The following is a 13,470-nucleotide window of genomic DNA, read 5'->3' as shown; positions in this document are numbered from 1 at the left end:
CTGAAGCCCACATGCCTAGAGCCTGTGCTCCGCAACAAGAGAAGCCACTGCAATGAGAAGCCCGCACACCACAACAGAGAGTAGCCCCAGCTCACTGCAACTAGAGAAAGCCCGTGCATAGCAACAAAGACTCAACGCAGCCCAAAAAAATAAAATGGAATAAATATAAAAAAATAAGTTCAAAAAAAAAGAAAACATGGGTAAATTCCTTTGTAACCTTGGTATGGGAAAGACTTTCTAACTATGATTCAAACCCAGGGGCAGTAAAAGATTATTAAGACTATATAAAAATTAAAAGCAACATTTTTCATGGTGAAAAAATAGACAATGCCAAAAGACAACTGAGAAGCTGGAACAGAACATTTGTTACAAAGAGCTAATATCCAAGAATCTTAGAAACTGAGGGACAAAGAACCAAAAACCTAAGAGAAAAATGGGGGAAAATATGATTGATCAATTCATTTAAAAAATTTAAAAATGGACCTTAAATATTTGGAAAGATGTTCAAACTAACTCATAATTAGAGAAATGTAAATTAAAACACATTGAGATACCATTTCTCATCTATCAGACTAGCAAAGTTAAACAGTATGGCAAACATTTGCTGAGGCTGTGGAGAAACAGACACTCCTATATATATCTGGTGACTACAACTCTTCTATATGGGAATTGGACAACATCTAAAAAAAAGTCTACATTTGCCCTTACCCTTTGACCCAGCAGTCTTACTTTTAGGGACCCACCCTGGAGGTTGCCTCCAACAGCATGAATAGATATTATATATATGCACAAGGTTGTTCATTGCATCATTGTTTATAATTGCAAATTTTGGAATGCCTATGACCTTAGTCCCCATGCATGAGGGATTACTTGAATAAACTGGTATGTCCACACAGTGGAGTACTATGAAGTTGTGAAAAAAGAATGAGTGTGGTCTCTATGAACTGATATAGAATAATTTCTAGGCTATATCATTACATAAAAACAGCAAAGTAAAAGGCAAAAGATTTACACACTCTGAAGAGAAACCAGAGGACTTCCCTGGTGGCGCAGTGGTTGAGAATCTGCCTTCCAGTGTGGGGAAATGTGGGTTCGATCCCTGGTCAGGGAACTGGATCCCACATGCATGCTGTGGCTGGGAGTTCGCATGCCACGACTAAGAAGCCCATGAACTGCAGCTAGAGAGCCCGCCAGCCGCAACTAAGGAGCACATGTGCCACAACTAAGGAACATACATGCTGCAGCTAAGGAGCTGCTGAACCGCAACTAAGGAGGCTGTGAGCTGCAACTAAGGAATCCGCCTGCCACAACTAAGACCAGGAGCAACCAAAATAAATAAGTAAAATAAATAAAATAAAAATTTTTTTAAAACCCAGCAAAGTAAAAAAGAGTATGTATCGTACGCTACTCTTCATGTAAGAAAGAAGGGGATATCTGCTTACTTTTACAGAAGAAATACAGGAAGGATAAATCAGAAACTAATGAAATTGGTTACCTTCAGGGAGTGGGGAGGAACAGGGTGGGAAGAATGAAAAAAATAGGTACAGTGCAGTAGGGTTGAGGGTTGAGCAATACTTCCATTTGAATATACCTTCCATTTGAGTATACCATTTGAATAGCTCTGACTCAAACTATGGTAATGTTTTATATTCCCCAAATATAAATAATTAATTAAAATTAATCCATGTGTGCAAGGTACCCAAAATAGAATACAAACAGTAACAACTGACCCTAACCATATTACAAATGAATAATATTACCACACTGAAGGGGGAGGGGATGACAAGAATTAACCAAAGTACCTTTGGAAAACATTGACTAGACACTGTAAAGCTGAACAAAAAAGAACTGCACACAAATCCTGTATTCTGTATAATAAATTTTTTTCTCACAGAGGTAGGAATTAGCAATTCTGGAATTTATATATATTTATTTATATATATATATATATGCACACATACACACATAGTGTTATATATATGGTGTGTATACATACACACACTGATATTAAATAAATAAGTAAATGTGGCTAATTTGAGCCAGATTTTTTTTCACTGTTGGAAAATGTAGTTACAAATAAGGAAAGAGGAGTGGCTAGAATATACCCTGTGGTTTTGGGCTGGAATTGTGAGTATCAGTATGAATTCATGATTTTTACACAGATGTATAGATACAGAAATAGATACAGCAATAAATGTGGATGTGTATATGCGAGCATACACCCATATCTTTTCTAATTGTCCACTGAAAGAACCTAGAAGCAATGAAACCCCAATAGCAATGAGCAAACCTAGTGCCCAGATATTGATTTCCAAATACCACTTTCTAATAAAGGAACCAGAGTTCCTTGGAGAAATGGTTGATTCCAGGGCTGGGGCAAGAAAAGTACAAGATGAACCTAGAGCATCTTGTGGTACCAGAAAGTAAGAAAATGCTCCAAAAAATTATAGAGGTGTGTTAGAAGGATGCTGGAGACAATGTGAAGAAAACTCAATGGCCAAAGCTGGAACAATTTGAGCAAGAAAATAAATAATGATACTATTGGATTACATCTGGTAGAATAAATATCCATGAGTCCATGCTGATACAAGTAGATAAATGGGAGAGAAGGGACTTGTATTACAATGGAATTCCAATTAATAAGTATAGATGGAATGATGGAAATAAAAAAATCACCATTAGGCAAATACAAGAGTAATAACTATTGCAGGCAAGAACCACTAAATTTAGTGGGTAGAAGTATGATGAGAAATGGAAAATTTGCATAATTTCAAAGTATTTCCATTCAAGATACTTTTTAATTGTAAAAGGAAAAATTGTAACTTGACAGTGCAGAAACCCAGCAGACTCCACCTTAACTAAATGATCAAGGTTAACATCACCATTAATAAGATACATCAACATCACATACCCCCTGATATGATGTGCTGAGAAGGGTACAACTATTTCTGGGTATTCCTGTGAAAAATGCATAACCTAAGTCTTATCATGAGAAAACGTCAGACGAACCTAAATTGAGGTACATTCTACAAAATAACTGACATTTCTAAAATGTCTAAGTCGTGAAAGATGAAGATTGAGGAACTGTCACAGAGTAGAGGAGCCTAAGGAGACCTGGAAACTAAATGCAGTGTGGGGTCCTGGATGGGATCCAGGCGCAAAACAAGGATATTTGTGGTGAAATTGGCAAAATTTGAATAAGACCCATAGATTAGTAGTTTATTTCCTGGTTTCGAATAGTTGTGCTATTGGTCATGTAAGATGACAGAAGTAGAGGAAGTTGAGTAAAGAGGAACTTCATTAATTTTTTTTTTTTACTTTTCTGTAAGTCTAATTTTTTTCAAAATAAGAAGCCAAAAAAGTAAAAATAAGAGAATTCTTCTAAAATAATTCCTCCTCTGTGAGTATTCACACATTTCTACCTTTTATGTTGTTCTAAGCAAACATCTCCTTTTTATAGTATTAACCATGACTTCATAGAACTCGGAAAACATCTCTTTTGTTGTTGCCAAACAAAGGAAATAAGGGGAAAAATCAAATGCAGAATATAGGATATTCAGTTTGCACACCCATTATCCAAAATAAAACATCATGAAGGAACTCCTTTGGCTTTTTCTCTTTAGCATAGCACTGAACCCAGCCACACAAGTGTGGGTCTACCAAAAGAAGCTGTATGTCCAAAAAAGTGCCTCCTCACTTATGTAGTGATGTAATTTCATTGGTCCTCTTTCACCAGAACAAAAATGTCTTTTTATGTTTACTGTATCATGCATAGCTATTTTCACACCTAGAAATACTGTTGGTCATTACATTCCCACCTTGTGGTTGATGACACATTTTACTCTGCAGCCTGTTTTAATACCAAGTATAAAAAGTTTATATTTGTTACTATCTTCAGCTTTTGTAAGAATATACTACTATGTCATTTGTGTGTTCTTTTCAGATTATGCAAATTCTGCATCTTTAGCAGTTTGTGATTGAAATAACTATTATATCTTTAAGGTTTAATACTTTATCCATGCAAATAATAGATCTAGAATTTTGACTCTTACATGTCGATTATTATGACATGTAAAATTTGGTAACTGATTCTTCAGCACTGGTACTTTGGCCATATTTAAATTAAGGTTTAAAACTAAATATAAGGTTTAAATTGACACATAAGGTTTAAAATAAGGTAATTTCATTAGATACATCATGCTTTTTTGAGCATTCACCCACTTATCAGGTGTTTATTAAGCACCTTTCTTGGAGAAGTGTATAGGAATGATCAAGCTATATATATCAATACAATGCCCATGTCTTCATGGAGCTTACATTTTATTGTATGTGAGGACCACATGAACTAATTTTGAAAATGACTGCTGCTGTGTTTTTACATTGAGCTGCTTTATATGTTAGAAAGTCATTTAATCACATAGTGAGTTGTAAGTAACTTACTAGAGAATAACATTTCGCTTGTTAAATTTCTTTAAATCTTGGGGGTTTTTTCCTTTCCTGCAAGCTCTGTTTTCACTTTGAAATATTTAGTAACCTCTGTAACACATGGTAGATAAGCATCATTGATGGAATTTGGCTTTTCTTGCTCACTCTATTGGAACAGTTAATCCATATAAAAGCCCTACTTTCTACCAGAACAAGCTTGTTTTTCAACACTGAGGCATTTTCTTTTGGTCTACAGATGTTGGCTGAACAGGCGTCAGATCGATGGGTCTTTGAATAGAACTCCCCCTGGGTTCTATGACCGAGTGTGGCAGATCCTGGAGCGCACACCCAATGGAATCATTGTAGCTGGAAGGCATTTGCCCCAGGTACAGCCCCACTCTGTGTCAGTAAAGGGACTTCTAAAGGGACCTCAAGGAGCAGAGAGTTCTTTCCTTCTCTGCTTTGAAAATAACTTTTCTACTTATTCCATTTTCTAAGAGTATTTAAAGTAGGGGTATCCAGATACCTGAAGGGAGAAAATAAGTCTGGTCAATTGGATTGGAAATATTTTTTCCCAATCTGAGTTCCTTTTATTTTTCAATTTTAGTGTTCCTCTATAAAAAAGCCTTGTTTTACAAATGGATATTTTGCTTGAAAGTTGTATTCAATAAAAAAAAAATTTTGTTTTATCATATTTCAGATGTTTCAAGGAAGTTCTCAGTTTAAAGACACCGTATGGTCAAACCTTTTGCCAAGCAATCTATCCTTCCTTTGTTTGCTTATTAGTGAATTTAGGGTTTCTTATATTGACATTACTGTGTGGTGGTATTCCTTCACCACCAACTGTAATGGGCCAGTGCTGGGGGACCTCACAAACAGGAAAACATACATTCAAAAGACAGAACCAAATCAGTCTTAAGAAACAAGGTGACTTAGTAATGCTGTGGATAAGGAAATTACTAGTTAAGAACTGTACTGAATGTGAAAAGTACAGTAACTTTTTAGGTCATTAGACAATCATTTAATTGAGATGTAACTTACCGTTGGTCCGAATGAATTAGTGTTCCCTCCTTTAGATGGTTTCCCAAGTTATATAAACTGCCCTGCCTCTTTGATTTAATTATTTTATTTAATCCTGACACCTAAATCATTGTGCTTATGCACAATGATTTAGGTGTCAGGGAATAATTAGGCCTTCAAGAAATGGAGTAGTGTATCTGTTTATAGTGTTGAAACATCAAACAAATTATTCTTGATGAAAGTCTTTATACAAAGTATTCTTTTTTTTATTGAAGTATACTTGATTTACAATATTAGTTTCAGGTGTACAACATAGTGATTCAGTATTTTTATAAATTATACTCTATTTAATGTTATTATAAAATATAGGCTGTATTCCCTGTGCTGTATAGCAGGGGTCCCCAACCCCTGGGCCACAGACCAGTACTGGTCCATGGCCTGTTAGGAAGTGGGCTGCACAGCAGGAGGTGAGTGGCGGGCGAGTGAGCAAGTGAAGCTTCATCTGTATTTACAGCCACTCCCCATCGCTCGCATTACATCCTGAGCTGCACCTCTTGTCAGATCAGTGGCAGCATTAGATTCTCATAGGAGCGCAAACCCTGCTGTGAACTGCGCATGCGAGGGATCTAGGTTGCGTGCCCCTTATGAGAATCTAATGCCTGATGATCTGAGGTGGAGCTGAGGCAGTGATGCTAGCGCTGGGGAGTGGCTCTAAATACAGATTATCATTAGCAGAGAGGTTTGACTGCACAGAGACCATAATAAATCAGTTGCTTGCAGACTCATATCAAAACCCTACAGGCAGTGGCAAGTGAAAACAAGCTCAGGGCTCCCACTGATTCTGCATTATGGTGAGTTGTATAATTATTTCATTATATATTATAATGTAATAATAATAGAAATAAAGTTCACAATAAATGTAATGCGCTTGCATCATCCCGAAACCATCCCCTCCCACCCCCACCCTGCTCTGTAGAAAAATTGTCTTCCATGAAACCAGTCCCTGGTGCCAAAAAGTTTGGGGACCACTGCTATATAGTATATACTTGCAGCTTATTTATTTTATGCATAGTTTGTACCTCGTAGTCCCTTACCCCTATCTTGCCCCTCTCCTCTTCCCTCACCCCACTGGCAACTACTAGTTTGATCTCTATATCTGTGAAAATAAAATATTCTTAAATACACACACCCATACTCATTTTGTTTATATGTACATAGGGTATTTCTGAAAGGATCCATAAGAAATTGGTAGCGTTCTAGTCTTTGCCTTTGGGAAAAGGAACTGTGGTCTGGGGGGACAGAGCAGCTTTTCACTGAAAACCCTTTTTAACCTTTCAGAATTTGAACTTTGTGAATCTATTATTTATTTTCAAAAATGAATAAGAACTTTTTAAAAGGATTCTTTATGCTATTAACAAACTGTTGAGTGGTTCTTGTCGGCCGCCAGTATAGGTGCTCCAGCCCTTTCCCAGATGCTCTGTGACCGTTGTATGGAGCAGCTCTGTCTCCTGTGGGTGGGGAACTGGCCTCTACTGTTCGTGTCCTGCTTCTTCTGCTAGGCCTTGTGTCCATGTACAGTGGACTCTGGCAATGTTTTGTTAGCTTCTTTCCCAACCCCCGCTAATACGTACCAGATATTCTTTTAATTGTCTAATTGCCTGGGCCACTTACATTTAGTATTTTCTCCTTGCTAACAACAACTACATGTTAAGTATTTTTATGTGCCAGGCACTTTTCTAAGTGCTCCTTTAATTCTCACAACAGTCTTTTGAGTTAGGTACTTTATTGTTACTGTTTGACAGATGAGGAAACTAAAGCACAGATAAGTGGTTTTTCCAAGGTCACACATCTAGGAAGTAGCTGACCCAGAGTGCAACCCCCTTCCCTGGCAATTTGACTTCTGAGCCTTTTCTCTTAACTTCTCTGCTACACTTGCCACTTCTTTCAGAGATTGGAAAATAAGGCAGCCTTGATGTCTGTTCTCTAGCTAGGTTGACTTTTCAAATGAGATATATTAAAAGGAAATTGATGTGAACCCATGAAAAGTTCTTCCTTTTCTTCTGTGACCCCCTTAGTCTCATTGCTAGACATCTAAACAGTTATAATTACAGGCATATCTCAAATATTGCAGGTTTGGTTCCAGACGACTGCAATAAAGCAAATTACATAAAATTTTCTGGTTTTCCAGTGCATATAAAAATTATGTTTATACTATACTGTAGTCTACTAAGTGTGCAATAGCATTATGTCTAAAAAAACAATGCATGTACCTTAATTAAAAAGTACTTTATTGCTAAAAATTGGTAACCGTCATATAACAACACAGGGTTGCCACAAACCTTCAATTTGTAAAACACAATCTGCAAAGTGCAGTAAAGTGAAGCACAATAAAACAAGGTATGCCCGCACCCTGTTGAACAACCAGCTTCATTTTCCCCAAATTAGGTACTACCTGTAAACATTAACCTTATGTTGGATTGTATTGAATATAGAATACAATAGATGGACCATACTGAATATAGGACTGAGGCATTATTATACCAAGCAGAATAACACTGCTGTCATTTGATTGAAAGGAGACATTTCTGCTGGGTCCCATTTTGAGTAGTACGTAGATATTGTTCTGGGGCTGTGATTAAGTTCACTGTAAATCATCACTGAGGTAAAAGCAAATAAGTATGACTCATCATCTCTGCATCTCTGGTAATAATTCTGGGGACTCCATCTGCTTTCCACCATATAAGCCTAACATTTAGAGCCTTTCCTTCCATCCTTTGAAGATTATCTACCATGCCCAGATATGATTCAGATTTGAGTTTATTTTCTGCTTTCATTTGGTTTGTGGAATGTGAATGGAAGATTTTGCAATACTCTTGTCTTAAATGAAATATCAAGAGTAGAGTAGAGAACATTTTTTTTGTTTTGCTTTTCCTGCACATAATATTGTTTCACTTATTTGTATGCATTTTTATGCTGCCAGCTCAGAAAGGACCTGCCACAGAAATGATGTTAATTTAATAGCAGGTGACTTACATGCTGAAGTCTGACAGCAAGCATAACTTCTTGTGTTAATTCTGAAAGCAATATGTACTCTTATTTGTTGTCTCAATTTTTGGCTCTTCCGTTTGTGTATTGAAGTGGTTTTCTAATATAGTCCCTTTTCCCTAAAAACATTAAAATAGTGAAGATAACTACTAAAAACAGGAGGTTTAATTTATCACAACAAGCTGGTTGGCTTCAGTAATTTGACATATATAAAATCCAGTCATATAGCTGAAAATGCTCTCTAATGTTTTGTAGAAGCTGAAAAAGATTATTGACTAGAAAATGAAGTTTTCCTATTAAGTGGGAACCAGGATATAACAATGCAGCATATTAATATTGAGTTATTTCTTTCAGCAACCAACCCTGTCAGATATGACCATGTATGAGATGAATTTCTCTCTCCTTGTGGAAGACATGTTGGGAAATATTGACCAGCCAAAATACAGACAGATAGTTGTGGAGGTTTGTATTTTAAAATGTAGATTGCTGAAGAAGTGCTTTCTATCTGTTCCCTGAAAACTAGTATAAGGAAACTGCCCAAGAGACCAGGAATTCCACTCCTCACCTAACCCAAATCTCCAGTTGAGTCCTGGAGGAGATGGCCATCCTTGACCCAAGTCAAAGCACATGAACAATTCAAACATCTTAAATCCATCAGGGTGGAAAGGCTAACTGCCCAACTTTCTCAGCTATACACTCACCCCCACAGTAAGTGCATCAACAGTACCATGAAAAAGAGGAAGTGACCTTTTTCTATTTGTCTTTTTTTTTTTTTTCTGTTTACAGAAATAACTCATGACTATTGTAGAAAATTTCAACAGTTCAGAAAATTATAGAAAAGAAAGCCCAAAATGTCTCTATATCCACTAACAATAGATTGCCACTATTATTTTGAGGGACACCTTTCTAGACATCTCTCTGTGAACAGAGAAGACATGTAATTTTGTGTATCATCATTGTTCCATATAAAGTTAAATGCTAATGTACACACACACGTGTGTGCGCATGTGTACACATGCTTTTTTGCCATTTTAAAACATATCAAATACATAGAGAGAAAATAAATAAGTAAAGAAAAAGGAAAAAAATACATAGAGAATCCCTCAAATGAATGGATATAATTTATAGCTCATCCTCACTTTGTCTGTTTCTCTGGGAATGTCTCCATCAGACTTTGTGTTTCTTGAGGGTGGGTAATATGTCTTATTGATACAGAAGTTCTCAGTGGGTGCTGAACTGGATGTGGCACCTCCTAAAATCCAGCATATCTGGAGCTACAGTCAGCTAAGTGAGATTCAGCCTTATCTCTGATGTGCCAGGATTTGGGAAAGAATATCAGCCAGTCAGTGTCATAGCATGTGGGAGTGAGGCAGAGACTGGGGTCAAGAAAAGATGGGGTTTTCAGAAGGGTGAATGCCTTCTTTGTGCTGTTAACCTTTTGGTATCTTGTGCCCATAGTTGTCTCTAAAATAAAGTCATTCTCTTTGCAGAAGAAATCTACATTTAGTACTTGAGCAAAACTTCGAATTCTTTTGACTAAAGCCCTGCCCCAAGGTCTCCCACATTGTGACCCCTGGATTTTTCTGTTTCCTTTGGTTCTTTCCGGTTCTGTTTGGGAAGCATTTCAATAAAATACATTCAAAAAGATTCCCAAGTTGGGAATTATGAGGCCTTTTTCCTGTTCCATGGCCAACTTAGGAGCCATAATCATCATGAGAAAGTCTTTACCAAGCATTGTATACTCAGATACAATCTTTGCATATTACAGTTTGTCATATAAAATGAACATTACTACTTAGATAAATGTGTAGGGTAGCCAAACAATAGGATGATGCCTTAAACTAAGATAGCTTCTACAAACCAAATAATACTCATGTCATAAAGAGTCAAAGTATATTGTTTAAAACATAACTGTCCCCTGAAAAATACTATGATGTCACAGAATTATACTCATTTTGGGGTGCTAGACTCCCAAGTCATTTTCCTGAGCCCAGATCCAGAATCTCCATTGAACTCATCTGCCTTCTCTGGCTTTGTTGCCTACCACCTCTTCCGAGGCAGCCTGTGCTCCACAGGACACTGTTTTGGTGTCTTGCCACCAAGGATTAAGGCCTGAAGACCAGAAAGAGTTCAGACACTTCGGGTGAATAGGGCACTATGTACTGTTGACAGGATTAGAAAAGTCATTTTTCTAAGTTATTATTTAAGTAACTAAAAAACATTTCCATACAGCTACAGGGATACATACAATGAAAAAAAAAGGTGAGGTTTCCAAACAGAACTCATGCTACTAGTTTGCAAGATTAGGAAGATTCCATCCATGGATGATCCTAAAGCCTGTCATTGTACAGAACACACTGTGGAATATGAGGACCATACATCAGTCTGAGTAAAGAATGAAAACATATCCAGACTGTGTCGCTTTTATGGTTCATATAATTGGCTTTCAATATGTCTGTCTCTTCTAGTTACTAATGGTTGTATCCATTGTACTGGAAAGAAACCCTGAGCTAGAATTTCAAGACAAAGTAGATCTAGACAAACTGGTGAAAGAAGCATTTCATGAATTTCAAAAAGATGAGAGTCGACTAAAAGAAGTTGAAAAACAAGTAAGTAGACAAAATAGCTTTTTGTAGAATTGCTTTTTTGTCTCAATTCTTCAAAATATCCCTAATCTCTTATCACTTATCTTATGAAACAGATTTACGGAGTACTAAATAGAGTACTTGAGAGGCAGAGGGAGGTCTGATTTATTTAAGGAATTAATGTTACTTTTTAGTTAATTACTAGTCAATTCAGCTATGAAGTTCTAACTAAAAAGAAATCTAAGAAGAGATAAATTTTCCTTTTTATAGTTAGCAGTTAAAATGTGTTTTACCAGAAAAGAGCCATAGGTTCCAGAAGGCTATAAAATTAAATTCTGGGGAGGCTGGGAATGAGTAACAGGCTACATTGGTGCTGTGTACTACCTAATATAGTCCCTTCCAGGCTCTCTGTTTAATATTTTATGCTTGTCAGTAAAAAGGTTCCCTAAGTAAATAAAAATTATCAGCAAAGAGGAGAATACTAAAAATGTCTGTCTTTGTTTTATATGCTGAGAAGACACCTCAGGAAAATAAAAGAAAAACTCAAGAAGCTCATCTTTTCCATGAGGAAATATTTCTGTGAATTTATTTTTCTCTCTAGGCTGACACTGACTTTACCTGTCAACTCTTTACAAACAAAAAAATCAAACAACTTGCTTATTGTTTTCCTTTGTAGGATGACATGACTTCCTTTTACAATACTCCCCCCCTGGGAAAAAGAGGAACATGCAGCTATTTGACAAAGGTTGTGATGAATTTGCTGCTGGAAGGAGAAGTCAAGCCAAGCAATGATGACCCGTGTCTGGTTAGCTAGTGAGGAAGGTGTTAGAGACTCTGTTGAGGCAGGTTTTCCAGAAGTGTGTGAAGTTTGTGTTGAAGCTTAATCGAGGCAACCATTAATGTGTGGGCTGATCGTGCTGGTGAGTGGTTGCCACACCCTTGGCAGAGTTATTGGACCTCTTGCATGCCATGAGCAATCTGATGGTAAGAACTGCTTATAATCAAGTGAAAATAAGTTCTCATGATTATGCCCACTACAATAATAATCTTTTCTGAACAATAGTAATTGTTTATGAATTGAAAGTTCACCACTGCATGTTTTGTGATTACACAGCTCATCAAAATGAGTCTTTGCACTTTGGACTAAATTCCCACCTTACTGCCAATTAAACGAATTTTCCAACTAATTATGTGTACTAGGAATGAAAATATATTGAAAGAATGGTAAATTTTTTAAGTGGCATTATAATGCTAGAAAAAGATATCAGTATGCATCATAAAAGCAAAATCAGCCAGCTGATATTTTGATTCTCAAACTGCATTATCGATAATATTTTAGTATACAGAGCTATTGTACAATGTTTGCCTTGTAAACATGATTGTGGTTTTGTATTTGTGCTAACTGTAGTGGTTGAACTAAAATAATAAACCTATGCCTGATCAAATATTTTCTTTGTGCTCTTACTAAAAACAATTTAAGTAAGATTATTCAGAAGTGTGGGCTGTTAACCTAGTTTGTACTCATAAAAAACAAAATTAAAAGTCATTAAATTTTATTTCTGAATTAATGAATATATCTGGACACATTCTTTGTTCCCATTACTCACAGTATCAAGTTTATTACTCCTGAATATTTTCATTTAATTGATCAGGAGATGAAATGGAAGAGAATCTATGGTACCTACAATTACGCATATTTTGTTACCAAATTTACTTAAGCAAATGTTAATAAAAATATAAAGTAGATTAAACATTTAAATTTTATGAATTTATTTCCTTACTGAATATTACAATGAAGCCCATTAATTTGAGCCCTGGCCCCAAAGAGAGTCATTTTTCTGACCGGTCTTATTATTGAGTTTCACCTGAGAAGTCAAACTTGTCACAAAAAATGCAGCCTATTTGTAGAGTCTTGAAAGGATCTAAGAAAGAAAGGACAAAGTAGCTTCAGTGACAAGTCAAACTGATATCAAATAAATGGATGCAGGATCACATGAAAAAATCTGAAGAGTCAGGCACATTCCTCATAACTTTGAGGTACACTGCCTAGATCCTGCATAAGAAATCATACGTGTGCAGGTTGGCAAAATTGAGAAAAATGAGGTAAAAATCTGACCAAATAGAACTTTTTTTTTCCGGAAATCAAGGAGAAAAATAACATCTATTCAGAACCTGTTATGTATTAAGTGTTTCACATGAATTATAATAGCAAATTTGCATACTGATCATATGAGATAGAAATTGTTATCCCAATTTTACAGGTAAGAATACTATGGTCCAGATTATGTAATAAATTCCTCCACTTGTAATATGAAAAGAATTCAGATTTCTGTATGTCATTACAGAATCTGTGTACTTCTCACTAGTCTACCCCAGACTGATTTTTTTCCCTCTA

At 36.3% G+C, this 13,470-nt stretch overlaps 1 protein-coding gene across 4 annotated transcripts in view; it reads left to right on the top strand.

The window, feature by feature from the left end:
* Positions 1-12,522, top strand: part of PHKB (phosphorylase kinase regulatory subunit beta) — a 193,756-nt gene extending 181,234 nt beyond the window's left edge. For all 4 annotated transcript variants that reach the window (XM_073795660.1, XM_033845059.2, XM_033845058.2 and 1 more), the window contains 4 exons: positions 4,682-4,811; positions 8,845-8,952; positions 10,959-11,099; positions 11,752-12,522. In XM_073795660.1, coding sequence (XP_073651761.1) covers positions 4,682-4,811; positions 8,845-8,952; positions 10,959-11,099; positions 11,752-11,889 — 517 coding nt within the window. In that variant the 3' untranslated portion in view covers positions 11,890-12,522. The remainder of the gene's footprint in view (positions 1-4,681; positions 4,812-8,844; positions 8,953-10,958; positions 11,100-11,751) is intronic.
* Positions 12,523-13,470: the final 948 nt, after the last annotated feature.

Source organism: Tursiops truncatus, chromosome 19 (genome assembly GCF_011762595.2).
Source record: "Tursiops truncatus isolate mTurTru1 chromosome 19, mTurTru1.mat.Y, whole genome shotgun sequence".
NCBI lineage: Eukaryota > Metazoa > Chordata > Mammalia > Artiodactyla > Delphinidae > Tursiops > Tursiops truncatus.
The sequence above is the reverse complement of the archived record's forward strand: the minus strand, read 5'-3'. Positions and strand labels throughout refer to the sequence as shown.